The 19,311-nt window shown below is 44.8% G+C and overlaps 2 protein-coding genes and 1 long non-coding RNA gene across 11 annotated transcripts in view; 1 reads left to right on the plus strand and 2 right to left on the minus strand.

Moving 5' to 3' along the window:
* RBKS (ribokinase) overlaps window positions 1-3,029 on the plus strand; it is a 112,162-nt gene extending 109,133 nt beyond the window's left edge. The window contains exons 8-9 of one of the 2 annotated variants that reach the window (XR_010580643.2): window positions 323-658; window positions 2,357-3,029. Coding sequence is in view for 1 of the 2 variants with exons in the window: in XM_074012089.1 (XP_073868190.1) it covers window positions 323-391 (69 nt within the window). In the remaining variant the exon portion in view is untranslated. Of the gene's footprint in view, window positions 1-322; window positions 1,792-2,356 lie in introns of those variants that run through there. The other variant, XM_074012089.1, reaches the window with a different exon arrangement.
* Window positions 1-19,311, minus strand: part of LOC102134951 (uncharacterized) — a 67,215-nt gene that overhangs the window by 1,278 nt on the left and 46,626 nt on the right. For 2 of the 6 annotated variants that reach the window (XR_012422534.1, XR_012422535.1), the window contains one exon: window positions 12,706-12,842. The exons of 2 other annotated variants lie outside the window; for them this stretch is intronic. This is a non-coding gene — a long non-coding RNA (uncharacterized lncRNA). Of the gene's footprint in view, window positions 1-12,673; window positions 12,843-19,311 lie in introns of those variants that run through there. 2 more of the 6 variants (XR_012422537.1, XR_012422536.1) reach the window with 2 other exon arrangements.
* Window positions 1,712-12,170, minus strand: MRPL33 (mitochondrial ribosomal protein L33). 3 transcript variants are annotated; one of them, XM_005576238.4, is made up of 4 exons: window positions 11,708-11,788; window positions 10,776-10,794; window positions 8,621-8,727; window positions 1,712-2,017 (listed from the first exon to the last, which is right to left on the minus strand). In XM_005576238.4, the coding sequence occupies exons 1-4, from the start codon at window positions 11,727-11,729 to the stop codon at window positions 1,968-1,970; spliced, it is 198 nt and encodes a 65-aa protein (XP_005576295.1). In that variant the 5' UTR covers window positions 11,730-11,788; the 3' UTR covers window positions 1,712-1,967. The 3 variants fall into 3 exon arrangements, with proteins under 3 accessions (XP_005576295.1, XP_045224569.2, XP_045224570.2); XM_045368634.3 differs by lacking the exon at window positions 8,621-8,727 and having other exon boundaries at window positions 11,708-12,167; XM_045368635.3 differs by lacking the exons at window positions 8,621-8,727; window positions 10,776-10,794 and having other exon boundaries at window positions 11,708-12,170.

Here is a 19,311-nt window from a genome sequence, read left to right on the forward strand (position 1 = left end):
CCAGAACTAAAGATTCCACAACCAAGATCTGTACAAACATTACCACTCTTCAGGGACAAGTAAACTCAATGGTCAACAGATTGTTAATGCCCCATGTGCACCATGCGGCAGAGGTTGTGGACAACAGTGTCTAGAGCCAGAGCAGACTCTTCTTAAGGGAAAGGGCACTTTCTAAGAGGGGCAGCTGATACTCAACTTTAGCTTAGTGTTGTCAAAACCTCTGGTTTTGTAAGGGAAGGCAGAAGTTTGGATATTTATTGAAACCCTTCAATGTTTATGTATCAGCAACTAATTTTTTTTTTTTTTAATGTAAACACCACAGGGGCATGGTGGCTCACGTGGTGGGTGTAATCCCACCACTTTGGGAAGCCGAGTCGGAAGAATTGCTTGAGCCCAGGAGTTTGAGACCAGCCTGGGCAACATGGCAAAACCTCATCTCTACTAAAAATACAAAAAATTAGCCAGGCATGATGACACACGCCTGTAGTCCCAGCTATTCAGGAGGCTGAGGTGGGAGGATAACGAGCCTAGGAGTTTGAGGCCGCAGTGAGTCATGATCACGCCACTATACTCCAGTCTGCGTGACAAAGCAGACCCTGTATCAAAAAAAAGAAGTAACCACCACCTATGGGCCACATTCAACCCATGGACTGAATAAGTAAGTCATTTGTTAAACCAGGTAAGTTCCTTTTTTTAAAGTAATTCATGCATGTCACAGACCCTTTACATCAGCTTAGCTAGGAGCAGGTGATTTTTCTTATAACTCAATACTATGTACAGTTTCAGCCTAAAAAGAGCCAAGATCTCACCTATTATTGCTTTGAACCAGAGCTTTATCAAAAGATGCCATAAAATAGCTGATTGACCATGAGGCCACAAGCCCCTAAGACTCATCAACTATCTGCCTCTAATTCCTCTAAACCGCCAGAGAGCTGCTCGTACATTTCCCTCGGAGCCAGGTTTGGGCCATGGAGAAGGAACTTCTTATTTTGTAGTCAGGGTGGGCACGGTATCATTCTCCCACACAAATGCTTTAAATGGGGTAGGATGTGAACCAGCAGAGCTTAAAATGAGCAGATCCTTTTCAACCAGGAACTTGACAAAGGAGAAAACTGGACAACTACTTTGAAAACTTGTGGGAAACAACAGCCCAAGTAAGAAAGTGTATGGCTCTGGGCAGCACAGAGGTCCCTATCTGAACATTAGGGATTGCTCCCAGAATTCCATGCTAGTTAGCTGTGTGGTACCACCATGCCTCAGAAGTCTTAGTAGTGGCTTTATGGAAATACGCTATAGCTTCTTTTATTTTAAAAGGAAAGAAAAATCTAGGGAATAAAGGAATCCAAAGCTGTCCCACAAAATCCTAGATACTGCTTTGGTGACCTGGGTTTGAAAATACAGGCCAGTGGCATTTTTCCTAATTAAGCACAAATCAGAAATAGAAGTTCTCTTGATTTGTGTTACAAGGCTCCTTCTTTTGTCATTCCTGGTCCCCCTTGCCATCTTTGTTATTACATGGGAGTTTCTTCAAGATCACTCTGGAATGTTACTCTGCCTTTTCTCTTGAGTACAGAGGGAGCAGGCTGGAAACTCTTACATAAGTGTTGTTATGGAAACATTTATTACATGAAACAATGGTTATTTTTTAGTAATGTGGTTGATTTTTAAAACCTCAAATAGTGTGGAAAAACATCACTAAGACACAATAGCATAGGCTATTTTAATATTTTTTATTAAGGGCTATAAAAATACCCAGAAAGATAAATAAATGTGATGCAATGATATCTGTCCTAATATGAAGAACTTTCTTTCACTGCATTGTTTTCCTTCACAATGGCCTTCAAATCACAGGAGGCAGTGATTCCATGCCATTTCCTCTTCTTTTATTACACACTACAGGATTTCTGAATCAGTATCCCCGCCCTCAGTCTTCTCTTTATAAATCAAAGTCACTTTCAATCCACCAGTTAAAGGGAGCGTATTTTTTTATCTTCCACGAAGAGGACTCTTTGTTTCACTATGGAGGGAGAAAAAAAAGAATTGTGGCAGAAAATTATTATAAAGTATCATCGACATTTTTATAAAAAATATGTATCAGACCATAAGCCCTCTTCTTTCTCTTATTTTACTATTTCTTGATATGAGGATGGAGCTGATTTGCAAACTCAGTTCCTCCATCCCCAGGAGCCAGGGCAGACTGGAGAAAATGGCTATAGGGCCACTAGCTAATCAGCAACATCCTTGGTATCCCACAAGTCATTATTTAAACTAATGTAGAAATATTCACATTAAGAAAGAAAACTAGGGACAAAAATGGAAAACAATGTTTTCACCCAATTAATGTCCACTCTTGCAGGAGGTAAGCAAGGACAGACTGGGAGCTGGACTCCAGAAAAAGAGCAGCAAGAACCAAGTGGACCACACTGTCTGGAAGAGTAATAGACACTAAACCTCTACTTCCCAGAGATGGGTTAATACACCCAAATATGGAGTTTTTAGTTTGGTACTATAATTAACATCATAACCAAAATCTCATTATTGTAAATATCACAGAGTACAGTTCTCTGAAACAAAGTGCTACCTGCCTGGATGAAACACTGAAGGCTAGCCGGGCACGATGGCTCACGCCTGTAATCCCAGCACTTTGGAAGGCCAAGGTGGGCGGATCACCTGAGGTTGGGAGTTCAAGACCAGCCTGACCAACATGGAGAAACCTTGTCTCTACTGAAACTACAAAATTAGCCAGGCATGACACATGCCTGTAATCCCAGCTATTTGGGAGGCTGGGGCAGGAGAATCACTTGGACCCAGGAGGCAGAGGTTGCAGTGAGCTGAGATCATGCCATTGCACTCCAGCCTGGGCAACAAGAGTGAAACTCCATCTCAAAAAAAAAATGACTGAAGACTAGATGCTGAGCAGTAAGGCTTTCATAGTTCTATAATGCCCTATGGCACTCCATTAACTTCCAACATTCTCTGTCTCTCTCTCTCTCTCTCACACACACACACACACACACACACCCCACCCCTACCTACTTCCTCCTTGCTAAAACAAAAATACACCAGAAATGGAACAATCACCCAAGGAAGACCTAAACAACTATGACCTAACAATTCCTCACTTGTCCCTATCACACAGACATTTTAGCTTTTTCCTTCTACAATCAACATGGATACTCTGTATATGAGATTCCCAAGCTATCTACGATTAAGAATTACCTTATTTAAGTTAAGTCCATTCTCACCCTCCACTCCTACCTTAATCCTGGTTTAGTAAGGCTAGAGTTGGACTGGAAGTCTACATTTTTTTAAAACTCCTCAATTTGAGGCCGGACGCGGTGGCTCAAGCCTGTAATCCCAGCACTTTGGGAGGCCGAGACGGGCGGATCACGAGGTCAGGAGATCGAGACCATCCTGGCTAACACAGTGAAACCCCGTCTCTACTAAAAAATACAAAAAACTAGCCGGGCGAGGTGGGGGGCGCCTGTAGTCCCAGCTGCTCGGGAGGCTGAGGCAGGAGAATGGCGTAAACCCGGGAGGCGAAGCTTGCAGTGAGCCGAGATCCGGCCACTGCACTCCAGCCTGGGCAACAGAGCAAGACTCCGTCTCAAAAAAACAAAACAAAACAAAAAAAAAACTCAATTGATGGGCAGCTGAATTTAAGAACTATTAACCTGTCAACAGATTTTTATCTATAATATTAATACACTGTACATAAGGGATCTTTTTAACATACTTCAAACCACGTGAAATATAAGTAGGATTGATCCTCCTAAAACTCCAAGGATGACTACAATGCATTAATGCATTACAAGATGGTAGTAAAGAACCAAAACAGTTTCTCATCAATGTTATTATTTACAAGAACTATTTCCCCCATGGTTTTCTACAGGGAACTAAAAACTTGGTTTAAAAAAAGGCGGGGGGTAGGAGAGTTGTCTCACTGAAAAGCAATCTGGAGACAATTTAAATGACCCTGACTAGGAGTAACTGATTAAGGTTAGTAGAGCAAGGCTATATGGAGTAGGATTCTTTCATTCATTCACTGCACCTATTCCTTTAACACAAAGAATAAATATTTAAGACCATAGAACTGTGCAAGGCAATGTAGAGTTTACAAAAGTGTAAGAAGACTCCCTGATTTAATACATCAGTACATCATGAGGTGCCCACACAAATGTTCAGTAAACCCCAGAGGACCCTAAAGGTCAGAAGGGACAGGAATGGTGACAGAAGGCCTCATGGAAAGTGTCAAGTTTGGTCCCTGAAGACAGATCAGCATTTGGATTAAATGAACCACGAATGGGCATCTGGTTAGATGATGGTAGGAGTCTCACAGTGGGGATCCATGGCCTGACCACAGGGATAGGTTTTGATTTAAAAGAAAAAAAAAAAAAGTTTTAGAAAGATTAATTTGGCTCCATGTAAGAGACAGAACAGGGACTTGGCCAGGAATGGTGGCTCATGCCCATAATCCCAGCACTTGGGAGACTGAGGTAGGAGGATCACTTGAGGACAGGAGTTCCAGACCAGCCTGGGCAACATAGAAAGACACTGTCTCTTAAAAAAAAAAAAAAAACTGTTTAAATTAGAAGGGCCAAGCACAATGGCTCAGGCCTTTGGGATTACAATCAGGCCTCTAATCCCAATCCTTTGGACAGCGAAGGTGGGCAGACTGCCTGAGCTCAGGAGTTCGAGACCAGCCTGGACAACACAGTGAGACCCCATCTCTATTTTTTAAAAAAATTAAAGAACAGGGACTGCTGGGCGCGGTGGGTCACGCCTGTAATCCCAGCACTTTGGGAGGCCAAGGCGGGCAGATCACAAGGTCAGGAGATTGAGACCATCCTGGCTAACATGATGAAACCCCATCTCTACTAAAAATACAAAAAAATTAGCCGGGCACAGTGGCGGGCGCCTGTAGTCCCAGCTACTTGGGAGGCTGAGGCAGGAGAATGGCGTGGACCCGGGAGGTGGAGCTTGCAGTGAGCCGAGATCGCATCACTGCACTCCAGCCTGGGCGACAGAGTGAGACTCCATCTCAAAAAAAAAAAAGAATAGGGACTTGGAGTTAGAAAGGCTGGGTTCCAACTCTGGCTCCACCATTTATCAGCTATGAGTCCTGGGAAAATTTCTCAAAATACTCTACCCTGCTTTCTTCCCTGTGGAAGAGATAACTATCTCCCTCACAAGGTTGCTGCCGGACACACAGTGCACATTCAACACGTGTTAAGTGAGTTGAAATGACACACTGCTACCCACAATTGTAAACATGAATTTTCTGTCAAAATATTTAATGCTTAATGCATAGAAGAATGAATCTGTCAAGTTCTCTCCCTACATCTAACCAAAACCGATTCTGCTTCAATTAAAGTATATATTGTCTTGTTTAGTCATCCAAGGAATTAAAACTGACAAGTGTTCATTCTCTTTATGATAAACCTTCAATACATTTACGAAAGTTTAATAAGCTTATGCCTCAGCATTTAATCCTTCCTCTTCGGAAATTAGCATCTAGTTTTATACATGGAAAAGGAGTTCGAAAGGACAGGCATATGCAGCTGCTTCTTGCCACAGACTGTATTATGAAATGCTCAAATAGTTGGGAATTTTTTCACATTTCCTTACCTATTTCCTTCATAAAGCAGACGAATAATCATTTTCCTCAATCTTAACAATTTACTAATCACAGTAAAACATGCTAGGAGAACTGCCAAGCTATTTGGTACCCTGGGCAATGGGGCAGGCCCCGAGGCAAACATCACGAACACCTGCAGGGCATTCAGCAGGTGGGCAGAAAGCCAGGAAGTCTGCTATCCCAGAACATTCTCTTCTTCAGAAAAGACAAAGCTGTGCTGTCAAAGCTAAGGACATTCCTTTTGAGAAAAGTTCTAAGCATCTGTTTGAAATTTGTATGTGAATCTTTTCTCCCACTTCGATCAGAACTGTTTATGGCTGTATCCTTTCCCAATCTCAAAACTTAAAATCAAACTGACAAATATTAAGTTCCTAATACCTCCATACTAAGGATGAAAAGCCCAATACATACATTTTTAATACTTAAAATATCACAGAAGGTTATTCAATCAATATTTATTAGTGTTGTGCAAGTTTCTAAAAATAAACTCAGAGTTAAATATATATACTCTGGTTTCTCTTCGGCTCGTATAAATCTTTCACCTTTTACTAAGAGAGAGAAATAGGCCAGGCGCGGTGGCTCAAGCCTGTAATCCCAGCACTTTGGGAGGCCAAGACGGGCGGATCACGAGGTCAGGAGATCGAGACCATCCTAGCTAACACGGTGAAACCCCGTCTCTACTAAAAAAAACAATACAAAAAACTAGCTGGGCGAGGTGGCGGGCGCCTGTAGTCCCAGCTACTTGGGAGGCTGAGGCAGGAGAACGGCGTAAACCCGGGAGGTGGAGCTTGCAGTGAGCTGAGATCCGGCCACTGCACTCCAGCCTGGGCGACAGAGCGAGACTCCATCTCAAAAAAAAAAAAAAAAAGAGAAATATGGTAGAAAAACACTTTATTGTAAAGTTCATCCCTTTGACTTTTCACCAGCTGACACAAAGAAATCAGAGGGAGTAAAACATACCAATCCAATTCTAAACCTTATCAATCCAACAGCAAACCTCCTCATTTTTCCACCATATGAGGAATCACCCTAAAATTCAGACTCCTTATCATCAGGTACAAACCTAGAATTCCCTTTTTACTGTGATAATGAATAAACAGAAATTTGAACACCATAAAAAACAGCAAGGAATTTTATTTCTGTTAAAGGATGGAACACAAAACTTTAAGCTGACAATTGTGCTTCTTAGAGCCTTTAAAAAATGTCTGCTTGTGTTATTACAGCCATTATCTTGTTAAGAAGCGATGGCCGGGCGCGGTGGCTCATGCCTGTAATCCCAGAACTTTGGGAGGCCGAGGCAGGTGGATCACCTGAGGGCAGGAGTTCAAGACCAGCCTGGCTAACATGGTGAAATTCTATCTCTACTAAAAACATAAAAGTTAGCCAGGTGTGGTGGCACGCACCTGTAGTCCCAGCTATTTGGAAGAATGAAGCAGAAGAATCACTTGAACCCAGGAGGCAGAGGTTGCAGTGAGCCGAGATTGCACCACTGCACTCCAGCCTGGGCGACAGAGTAAGACTCCATTTAAAAAACAAAAACAGGCCGGGCGCGGTGGCTCACGCCTGTAATCCCAGCACTTTGGGAGGCTGAGGTGGGAGGATCACAAGGTCAGGAGATCGAGACCATCCTGGCAAACACGGTGAAACCCCGTCTCTATTAAAAATACAAAAAAAAAAAAAAATTAGCCAGGCATGGTGGCAGGTGCCTGTAGTCCCAGCTACTCAGGAGGCTGAGGCAGCAGAATGGCGTGAACCCAGGAGGCGGAGCTTGCAGTGAGCCGAGATCGTGCCGCTGCACTCTAGCCTGGGTGACAGAGCAAGACTCTGTCTCAAAAAAAAAAAAAAAAAAAAAATTATAAAGAGCACAAAAATGAAATGAACAACCAGAGCTCTAAAAGTAAAAACATGTTTGCTATTTTTGCATAAATCTGCACATAAAATCCAGAAACAGGATAGGCGTCCACCAACAGCATCAGGTGCTGACTCTATTTTTGTTTGTGAGCAGATAATCTGGCCTTGGGAACATTTGTCTCTTCTAGATAAATACTTCCATCTAATGAGACCATTTAAAGTTACCATATAGTACAGCATTTTAGTGGATGGCACAAAATGGAAAAATCAGGCCGGGCGCAGTGGCTCAAGCCTGTAATCCCAGCACTTTGGGAGGCCGAGACGGGAGGATCACAAGGTCAGGAGATCAAGACCATCCTGGCTAACACGGCGAAACCCCGTCTCTACTAAAAACACAAAAAATTAGCCGGGCGAGGTGGCGGCGCCTGTGGTCCCAGCTACTCGGGAGGCTGAGGCAGGAGAATGGCATGAACCCGAGAGGCGGAGCTTGCAGTGAGCTGAGATCTGGCCACTGCACTCCAGCCTGGGCGACAGAGCGAGACTCCGTCTCAAAAAAAAAAAAATGGAAAAATCAAATTTCCTACCCCCACTGCACTAATATATAGAAATCATATTCATGTAACTTATATCAGGACCCAAAAAGTAGCCACTGTTCAACAGATGATGCCAGGACACCATACCGTCCCCTTCTCAAGACACTTGTCTGTTTCCAGAACACTACCACCTATTCTCTTTACATAGCTGGTTTCTCACCTTCAGATCTCAGTTAACTATCCCCTCCTGGAGAGACCTTCCCTGATTTAGCCATCTAATGTGACTTTCCCTACCACTCCCCAACTTAATCCTACACCTCAGCATCCTGATTGTTTCTCTCATAGCACTTATAATTTGTCATTTTTTCTCCCCCTGTCAGACTAGACTAAGTGCCAAGAATACAGGGACTTAACCTGTCTTGTGTCCTGGTGCATCCCAGCACCTGGGATGTTAAATAGCATCATAATAATCATTCAATACCTATTTACTAAATGAATGCTAGTATCAGAGGCTAAAAAAAACTCCCAGAGATGTTCAGATGTTCAGCCTACAAAGGGGGCAACAGGCCTTGGAAGCATTAACCTCCCCAGATCTTACCAACTGGATCATAATGCAAAAGAGTCAGTTTTTCCTTCAGTCGGTTTCTCTTGGTGTTGAAGCAGAAACCTGTCCCAGCTTGGCTCACCATTCTCACCAAAATGTTTCTAAGATTAAAAAGTATGCTGTTACGTGTGAGCTGACGAAATAAACTAAAATCAGTCATGGGGGGATGGCACATTTTGAGAACTCTGTAGGGTAATATTAGTTGTGGGATATCACTTGGCCCTAAGAAGGTTCAGCTGTAAGACAGCCTAAGTTTTCCATGAAACAATTTCAATGGTTTCAAATCTCTAGGATTTGCTCCACTACACAGAGTTACTTCACAACAACCTAACCAAAACAATAAGAACAATCAAGCCACATGGTGGGACTAGCCTCAGACATCCAACCCTCACGAGCAGCAGAAGTCAGGAAGGGGAAAATATCAAAGTACTGGTAACCACAGCTGGCTAGTGAGGCAATGGTAAAGACAGCTGTCTCAGAACAGCCCTCTCTTCGGGGCATAAATGATTATCATCAGGAAGGGCCAAAAGAAAGGGACTGAGGCCGGGCGCGGTGGCTCAAGCCTGTAATCCCAGCACTTTGGGAGGCCGAGACGGGTGGATCACGAGGTCAGGAGATCGAGACCATCCTGGCTAACACGGTGAAACCCCGTCTCTACTAAAAAATACAAAAAACTAGCCGGGCGAGATGGCGGGCGCCTGTAGTCCCAGCTACTTGGGAGGCTGAGGCAGGAGAATGGCGTAAACCCCGGAGGCGGAGCTTGCAGTGAGCTGAGATCCGGCCACTGCACTCCAGCCCAGGCGACACAGCGAGACTCCGTCTCAAAAAAAAAAAAAAAAAAAAAAAGGGACTGAAGCTTTTAGGTTGCTAATGTGCAAAACCTTGTGCCCCTTCATATTTCATTTAAGTTACAGTCATCCAAAGCAGAAAGTCCATGTTTGCCTCACCAGATCTTTTAATACCTGTACTGTCTGTTATTTTTTCATGTGTCTTGTCTCCTCATGTAGACCATGTTATTTCTCATGTAATTCCAGAACAACCTGGAAGCATCTAAGACTATATTACACATCACTGCATTGCTTTCAACATTCAGCACAGTGCCTCATAAGGGGCATACAGTATTTATTTCTAATTAAGATAGACAATAATTATCCATTCAACACAGATTCAACAAATCTTAAGCACTTACTCTGTGGAAGGCACTCTGGGAAATACAAAGCTCTGTAAGTCTATGTCTATGTCCTCTAGGAGCTAACAGTACTCCTAGCAGTACTCCTAGTGAGCTGGTACATGAGGTCGATCAGGCAAGACATATATGAAATACATCACAAGGGTAGAAAAAGTCAGAATATACCTCTACAGAAACCAAAGGCAAGGGATTCCTATACATCCTGGGGGTTGGGAATTCTGACATAAATAACTGGACTGTGGGGAAAGCTACGTGAATAACTAAAAGATACTGAGAGGGAAAGCGCTAACATACATGTTTATCATTAACTTTAATCCAAACGACTAGCTTTAAGGATTTTCAATGTCTTGAGTTGCAAGGAAAGGCTGCTTTAGAACTTCCCTATTTTTACCACAAAATCTTCAGTTATTGTCTACAACATTTATTTTGAAATACAAGTTTGGTAGTTCTAGTCTCTCTGGTACAGCATGGAATCTTTAATCTTGGCTATTTTTGAAATGCTTATACCATGAATGCAAGTGATTATAAAACTCATTAAAACAGACTCTATGATTTAATCAAAGCAGAGTTTGTTCTTCTGGATTCCTGTAGTGAGCTCCAGACAAATGGCCCCTGGTCCTCAATTTGAGGAAATGGAAATGTGGTGGTAGTCCAAATACAGCACAGCCCAATGGTTTGTTTAGAAACAGACAGTGAGCTCACAAACCCTGGGACTAGAAAAGCAGCAAAGGCTCCTTTAAGTATTTCAATGCTCACGGAAGTAGCTCAGTTGGGCAGGAGGGAAAATATTTTGTGAAAGAGTTCATAGAGAAAAAATTATCAACTAAGTAATCCACAGACCAACTCTTAGGAAGTCGAGGCCCAATGCTTAGTTTCATATAAGGATGTACTGGGAGCAACGAGACTTAACAAATCTAACATAAACAAGTGACGTTTAAAAAAGGAAAAATCTTTACTTACTTTGACTTGCTCTTGGCAACTTTTTTGTAGACAGGAAAGGTTGGAAAAGAAAATAAAAATATAAATGTATCTTTCTTATGCAAAGTTCAGTTATATGTCAGTTCATTATATGTCAGTAATAACCAAAAATATTTAACTTATGAAATACGCCATGAGGTGTCACTCAAGTAACTATTCCCTATATATTAGGGAACCCCTTAGGACTTTATAGAAGGTAGGTTAAAAGAGCCAATCAGACCAACACAATTCTAGATTTAATATTTTGCACAATTTCATGTCTGTTGGACTGGCTACTTTTTAAATCTTCTAAAGTAAGTAATGCCTGCTCCACTTTTTCCCTCTTCTAAAGTGCAAGTATTTGCACTGCAGCAAGCTTCTTGTTTGACAAGTTAATCTTTGCAAATAGTAACAACCATCACATGTGGTGAAAATCAGACACTAAATCTTACTGGGAATTCAGCCAGGTGTAAGGAAGAGCATTGACTCGGGAGCCCGAGGACTTCTTTCACTGCCCTGCCGTTAGTACTCGGGCAATTCATTGCCCCTCTCGGGAGCGGTTTCCTTATTTTTAGAGTTCGAAATGGGTGGGCTACAAATTCTGAGGTCCTTCAGAATCTTCGGATGTCCTTCGGACATGCAGTGATTCTCCTAACACGGGCTGGAGAAAAACGCCCCAGAGCCAGACTCAACAGTCCGCGAGGACGGCAACTGAATCCAGACACCACAGACCCCTTCTCAGGCACCCACACGTCCGCGCAGGGAGGCGCGCCGCGGGGCATGCCGGGCGCTGTGGTCCTGAAGGCCTGGAAAAGTCCGCAGTTGTAGCTTCCCGGCCTGTTCGCACATCCTTCCCCGCATCATTCCGGGGCCCTGCCTGTCACGGGCCCCCAACCCTCACCGTAACCCCTGTCGGCGCCTCCATCCCCACTTACAGAAGACGACGGAGAGGAACATGGTGACCACCCCTGGACAGTCTCCGTCACTGGTCAAAAGGCCCCCAACAAACAACAACTGCTTCCGGGGCACGGGCCAGTTCCGGAAGAGGACATCCGGCAGTCGCCGAGGCCACGCCCCCCGCCTGGAACCTGCCCCCCAATCGTCTGACTCGTTCCTCCGTTCCTTACAGCGGGTGTGTTTTGCTCTTTTCGTAGTAGAGGTTGGAATCCTCTTCCTTATGGAAAGGGATTTACAGCTCAGGGTTCGCGCCCCGGCCCTGACTCCTATTTCTGGGTCAAGTGCTTTCAGCGTTAGGTGCTTTTCATATTTGTTTGACAAAATAATCGCAACCACCTGCATTAGACCCACAAGAACAACTGTGTATTGGACCTCGGCCGCTCCAGCCTATCAGCCCCTCGCATATTTTCTTAAAATGTTGCCTCCCCCCACCCAACTCCGTCTCCGCCTGGTTAAGCCTTACTCTCACTACTCTCAGTCCCTTCGGCGTTAGGAAGCCCACCTTTCCTTAATTATCTGTTGAATCTCTAGGAGGGCAGGACCCTTCGCATCTCAAACTTCTGTATCCAAACACCTAGCACAATTCCTGACATAGAGGCCAAATAACAGATTGAGAGCATTCACATCACTTGCCTAATATCACATAACTACCAGGTGGCAGAGTCAGAATTTAAACCTAGATTTTATCTGACTCCAAAGACTCCTGCCTTTCCCAGTAGACATTGGGACTTACCAGTTTGCAGTCATTAATTTCTCATGGCTCTGTGAGGAAGCTGGGCTCCTCCAACACCAAGGACTTCGTCAGTAACCTCATTTCCCAACTAATAATCAGGACTTTTGAATTATTTTCCCTAATCTGTGATTTGTATCTACATATTCCTACAGATGTGAAATAAGATTTAATTTCATGACTCACACCTGTAATCCCAGCCCTTTGGGAGGCTGAAGCAAGCAGATCACTTGAGGTCAGGAGATTGAGGCCAGTCTGGCCAACATAGCGGAATCCCGTCTCTACTAAAAATACAAAAATTAGCTGAACCCGGGAGGCGGAGGTTGCAGTGAGCCGAGATAGCACCACTGCACTCCAGCCTGTGCGACAAAGCGAGACTCCATCTGAAAAAAAAAAAAAAAAGGTAATAAAACTGTTTTAAAGAAAATTCAGCTCTCTGTGCCATCACAAAGAAGATAAGGAGGAAAAAAAGTCAGCTCTCCATACAATTCAATTTTTAAAATTAAGATCGTCCTTTTCCTTAGTACCTATAATACTTTTTTTCCTTCTAATCATTCTTGATATTTACCTTCCCATAACCTGACTCCAGCAACTGAGTACCTTCCACGTGCCCAAATCCTTCCTTACCTTGCATTGGCAAAAAAGAGCTTCCGATGTTCAAGAGGATACGGTTTCTTATATGAGAAATTCCTTTAGAGGATTTATAAGAAAAGAACACAAGACTGGAAGCCAAGGAACATGATTTCGAGTCCTTCTTCTGTCCCTTAGAAAGTAATTTTAACTTTAGTCCAGCCAAATAGCAGTCCTAAACTCCATGCCCCCGCCCTCACCTCTATTCACCTTACTCTTCTTTATGTTTCCCTACAGCACTTATTGCCGTTTAGTATTACTTCTGTACTTGTTGATTTCCCTATTGTCTTTGTCTACCAGAATGCTGAGCAACAGTGAAACCCTGTCTCTAAAAAAAAATTTTTAATTAAAAAAAAGAACTTCAGCTTATTCCCTTCCTGCTGTATCCCTGATTCCTAGAACAATTCCTGCTACATCTATTAAATACCTGTTGAATGAATGAATCTGAGGTGAGAGGCACCATACAAGTGTTAAGTCATTAATATTTATGTTTAAATGGCAAAAAAAAAAAAAAAAAAAAAAACTAACTTTAATTATTGTCAATAGTTTCAGAATCCAGGAGAATGTATAAGCTTGCTTTTGAAAAGAGCCAGGTACAGTGGGTCACTCCTGTAATCCCAGTATTCTGGGAAGCCGAGGAGGGTAGATCACCTGAGGTCAGAAGTTTGAGACCAGCCTGGCCAACACGGCGAAACCCCGTCTCTACTAAAAAATAACAAAATTAGCCAGATGTGGTGGTGGGCACCTGTAATTCCAGCTACTCGGGACGCTGAGACAGGAGAATCACTTGAACCCGGGAGCAGAGGTCGCAGCACTGAACCCCAGCCTGGACAACAGAGGGAGTCTCCGTCTCGAGAGGGGATACAGGAGAGGAAGAAAAGAGATAGCATATGAACTGTTTCTTGAAATTCTTGAAGGAGTAGGGTGGAGGCAGTGACTCTCTAGCCTCAGGAGTTCATGTTGCATCCACCTGTTATTTACACCTAATATAGCTGGCAGTTGATAAGTGTTAGTTAAAATGTTTATTATTATAACACAGATGTAATTCATGATTTGGGACTTTTTTCCTTGAATTTACGTAATGAGCCCTCTGTGCCTTATTAGAGGAAAGTGCATAACAATTAGAGCATCCTGGCAGCCCAAATGGAAAAAGTGTAGTCCTTACAGAAGGGGCACCATCTTTGGGAGGTGGGGGTGGTACAGGGAGGAGAAGATCCAGCTGTTTAACCTAAATTCTCAGCCCAGAGAAGCAGATAGAGGAAGAGAACATCTACTCTGGGTCAGGGCTCTATACACAGCATCTGTATTGGGTTGGTAGACACCGTATTCCCAGCACTTAGTGATGGAATTCAAACCTGAGAATCTAGAAGCTATACCCCTCCTCCTCTGCTGTGCTGGCAGGCCCCTGACTGCCCATCGTCCAGCTCATTGTCACACCTACATCCTGCCTGACTTGTGACTGGAAAGTACAGCCACCGTTCTTGTCTACGGAGTCAGTGATCCTGGCTCCCTGACCTGCCCCAGGGGCCTGGGAACACGGGTAGTGGCAGGAGGAAGATGCTACAGGAGACAGCTGGGGCTTCCTGAAAAGTTGGTACCTTTACAAGCTCAGACACCACCAGGCAGATGGGACATCTTCAAAATCAGGCCGTCTGCTTCAATGGCTTAGCATTACAGCAAAGACTACCTGAGGGAGCAAGATGAGCGAAGCTGGGGCCACTAACTGGGTTCAATCTGTGTGTAGTGGGTGTCCTCCAGTTGGCATTCAATGGCCTCTATCATCTGACCTCACCCTCCTAATCCAGTCCTATCTCATTTCACTGAGGCTGCTGGGTGCCAATCTCTTTAGGGACGAAGCCTTTCCTGACCCTGCATTCCGCATTCCACCCCTCATCTCCCCTCCACAGATTCCTCTCAGAGCTTCCATTAAGCTTCCCTGCACTCATTGGATCACAGGTCTGCCTCCTACTCTGGGACTTAAGTCCCTCAAAGACCAGGCCTTCTGAATCTCCCCTACTCCCCCAAGCAGGAGCACCTAACAGAAGGTTGCTATCCCACTCACATTTTCGACAAATACAGACTGAACCTTCTCTACTAAGGGACTCTGCCTTGAGTTATTCTCTGTCCCTTCAGTCCCACTTCCACTCCCAGGTCCACCTGAGACAGGCAGAGTGGAAGCAACTGGGGGAAGGCACCTAAAAAAAAGGCATCTAAAAAATGCACAATGAGCATCCTCTTGGGGCTAGAATGTGGGATGAAGTAAGGGAGGTGAGTTAGAAAGGATGACTGAGGCTAGGCAATGAAAGAACCACAGTGTTATAGCTGGGAGTCAGGCTTAGTTCTGTGGGCAGCGGGAAGGCTCAAGAGTTAAGTAATCAGATTTCTGCAGTGGCAGCATCTAAAATCAGCCATTTTCCCACTTAGTTGGGAGAGTGGCAGTGACTTTCCCATCCCACCCAAAGGCCCCCAAAGGTCCCCTTGAGAACAATAGACACTTTTCTTGCTCTGCATGTTCATGCCTATTTATTTAGTTAACACATGTATTTGGTGTTTCCTTAACAACTGGCAAGTTCCTCCTTATTGTCACTGAGCCTTTTTTGAAGAAGAGAGGAGGAGGGTGTTGTATACCTCTTTGAGAATCGGCTGAGAGGTATGGCTTAGCTTTTCCAGAAGAAAATGCACTTATGCCCATCCACAAACAACTTTACCTGCACTTTCTGGGGGGCCTCAACGTTGGCTGTACAATGGGATCACCTAGGGAATTTTATCAACTTCTTTTTTTGAGACAGAGTTTTACTGTGTCACTCAGGCAGGAGTACAGTGGCCCATCTCAGCTCACTGTAATCTCCACCTCCTGAGTTCAAGTGATTCTTCTGCCTCAGCCTCCTGAGTAGTTGGGATTACAGGTACATGCCACTATGCCTAGCTAATTTTTTTTTTTTTTTTTTTTTTTTTTGGTAATTTTAGTAGAGATGGGGTTTCACCATGTTGGCCAGGCTGGTCTCAAACTCCTGACTTCAAGTGATCTGCCTGCCTTGGCCTCCCAAAGTGCTGGGATTACAGGCATGCATCACCATACCCGGCTCATTTTGTAGAGATGGGGGTTTTGCCATGTTGGGCACGCTAGTCTCAAACTCCTGACCTCTCGTGATCCACCCGCCTCAGCCTCCCAAAGTGCTAGGATTACAGGCATAGCCCAGGCTGCACCCGGCCATAAACTCTTTATGCCTGTTTCTCACCCCCAGTGTTTCTAATTTAATTTATCTGGGTGCAGGCCAGGTGCAGCAGTTCATGCCTCTAATCTCAGCACTTTGGGAGGCTGAGGTGGGAAGATCTCTAGAGGTCAGGTGTTCAAGACCAGCCTGGGCAACATAGTGAGCCCCCGCCCCTATTTTTGTTAAAAAAAAAAAAAAAAAAATCAGAATAATTTATCTGAGTGTAGTCTGGACTTTGAGTTTTCTAAACTCCTCAGGATATTCTAACGTATGCCAAGATTGTAAAATACTGGGATTCATGGACAGGTTAAACCCCCTGTCAAACGCTCTTCAGTTCCAGGTGTGCTCAACTCACTCCACTTGGTGAGCAGCACCTATCTGGGTAGGGAGGGGAAAGGACAAAGTGGCCAGTTTGAAAGAATTAGGAAGTCTTGAAGTTGTAAGCCAAGAGAGGAGGTGTTCACATACATTCCAGAAAGCTGTAGAACCCACAAAAAGAAGAGGTTCTGAATAGAAGACCCAAAGCAGGAAACTTAATTGCCTTCCTGAAAGATGAATGCAAGTCCAGCAGACAATACCCTTCCCACCCACATACCTCACCTGCCCCAAGAAGAGACGCAAACAGCATCAAAAGGCTGACAGCATTGGGCTTTGGGGGAGAGTCAACCAGTTAAACATGTGGCTTGATTGGTCAGTGACAGGGGTAGGGAGAGGATGGCATTTGTGGGAGTCCAGCACCTATGAGGGTGTGGCGCTTTAGAGATAATGGGCAGCAACTGTCGGCTGGAGGAGGGAAAAAGGTTTGTGTCTTGGTCAGGGAGAGGCATTCCTGCGGTGGGTGAGAGCGGGGCTGCAAGGCCTTGCAGAGAGGAACTGCGCATGCGCCGGAGGCAGCCGCGTATTGCCAGGCACGTGACACTGGGCAAGCCCCGCCTCAGTTTCTGATCTGGGACTTGTGTTGTAACTTCGGAGGCGCCCACAATCTCAGGTGATGATCGTCAGATCATTCCTAAGTCTTTTTCCTTTGCGATGTCACAGGAACCTGGGAGGATTTTAGTCCTCCTAAAACTCTGATATTTTCAAACATGATACCCGTGAGAATCACCTGGGGTGCCGACGGCCAAATAACATGATTCAGTGGGTGGAGAATGGGGGGCGGCTAGGGGCACTTTGTAACGCTCACCGGTGCTCCTGATGTTCCGTGTGCCTTGAGAGTCATTGTTCTAGATCACTGTTTCTCAGCACCTGGGGATCGAGTTGAAGGGCTGACTCTGAGCCAGTGGTCTGAAGTGAGGCCTGAGATTCTGCACCTCTAACAAGCTCTTTGATGCTGCCAGCTGTACATCCTGACTACTAAAGTGTCATCCAGACCAGGCGCGGTGGCTCACGCCTGTAATCACAGCACTTCGGGAGGTCGAGGCAGGCAGATCACTTGAGGTCAGGAATTGAAGACCAGCCTGGCCAACACGGTGAAACCCCGTCTCTACTAAAAATACAAAAATTAGCCAGACGTGGTGGCATGCACCCGTACTCTCAGCTACTCGGGAGGCTAAGGCAGGAGAATCGCTTGAACCCAGAGCCCGAGGCTGCAGGAAGCCAAGATTGCACCACTGCACTCCAGGCTCTACGACAGAGCCAGAGTCCGTCCCCAAAATAAAATAAAGTGCAATCCAGGCAGCATCCCTAGCAGCAACGCAATATTATTTGGGAGCTTGTTAGGAATGTTGAATTTCAGGTCCCACCCCAGACCTACTGATTGAGAATCTTTTTTTTTTTTTTTTTCCCAGACAGGGTCTCACTCTGTCACCCAAGCTGCAGTGCAGTAGTGCAATCTTGGTTCACTGCAGCCTTGAACTCCTGTGCTCAAGCAATCCTCCTGTCTCAGCCTCCCAAGTGCCTGGGACCACAGGCATTTGCCACCATGTCCAGCTAATTTTTGTATTTTTTGTAGAGATGGGCTTTTGCTATACTGCCCAGGCTGGTCTCCAACTCCTGGGGGCTCAAGCAATCCTCCCACCTTGGCCTCCCAAAGTGCTGGAATTACACGCGTGAGTCACTGTCCCCAGCCAGAATCTGCATTTTAACAAGATCCCCAGATGATTTGTATTCACATTAAAGTTTGAGAAACATCGTTATGGAAGAAGTGACTTATGATTGGAGAACCAAGACTGAAACTTGGCAATGAGAGAACAAGATTCAGTTCCCTAAAATAGAGTAGAATTTAAAGAAGGGCAGACATCTTTTTTTTTTTTTCCTTGAGACGGAGTCTTGCTTTGTCACCAGGCTGAAGTACAGTGGTGCAATCTCAGCTCACTGCAACCTCCACCTCCTGGGTTCAAGCGATTCCCCTGCCTCAGCCTCCCGAGTAGCTGGGACTACAGATGCCTGCCACCACACCCAGCTAATTTTGTTTTCTTTTTTTCTTTTTCTTTCTTTTCACTCTTGTTGCCCAGGCTGGAGTGCAATGGCGCCATCTTGGCTCACCACAACCTCCGCCTCCCAGGTTCAAGCAATTCTCCTGTCTCAGCCTCCCGAGTAGCTGAGATTACAGGCATACACCACCACACCCGGCTAATTTTGTATTTTTAGTAGAGACGGGGCTTCACCATGTTGGTCAAGCTGTTCTCAAACTCCGCACCTCAGGTGATCCACCTGCCTCAGCCTCCTGAAGTGCTGGGATTACAGGCATGAGACTTCGCACCTGGCAATTTTTTGTATTTTAGTAGAGACGGGATTTCAACATGTTGGTCAAGATGGTCTCAATCTCCTGACCTCATGATCCACCCGCCTCGGCCTCCCAAAGTGCTGGGATTACAGGCATGAGCCACTGCGCCTGGCCGGGCAGACATTTTTATCTCTTTTAGTTAGTGCTCTACTTGTAGGCCTAGTACAGTGTCTGACATACAATAGATGCTCAATAAATATTTCTCAAATGAATGGATGAAGTAAGAGTCCAGTTTCTAGAGCCAGAGCATGAGGCCAGCCTGGGGCTGGCCACTACCATGAC

The sequence above is a fragment of the Macaca fascicularis genome, chromosome 13 (assembly GCF_037993035.2).
Source record: "Macaca fascicularis isolate 582-1 chromosome 13, T2T-MFA8v1.1".
Taxonomy (NCBI): domain Eukaryota; kingdom Metazoa; phylum Chordata; class Mammalia; order Primates; family Cercopithecidae; genus Macaca; species Macaca fascicularis.

Coding starts and splice junctions, on each gene's coding strand:
- MRPL33 (XM_045368635.3), bottom strand. CDS start 12,071: ATGCAGGTGGTTGCGATTATTTTGTCAAACAAATATGAAAAGCACCTA. Junction 2,018..11,707: donor GTTCCTCTCCGTCGTCTTCT/GTAAGTGGGGAT, acceptor CTCCCTCCATAG/TGAAACAAAGAGTCCTCTTC.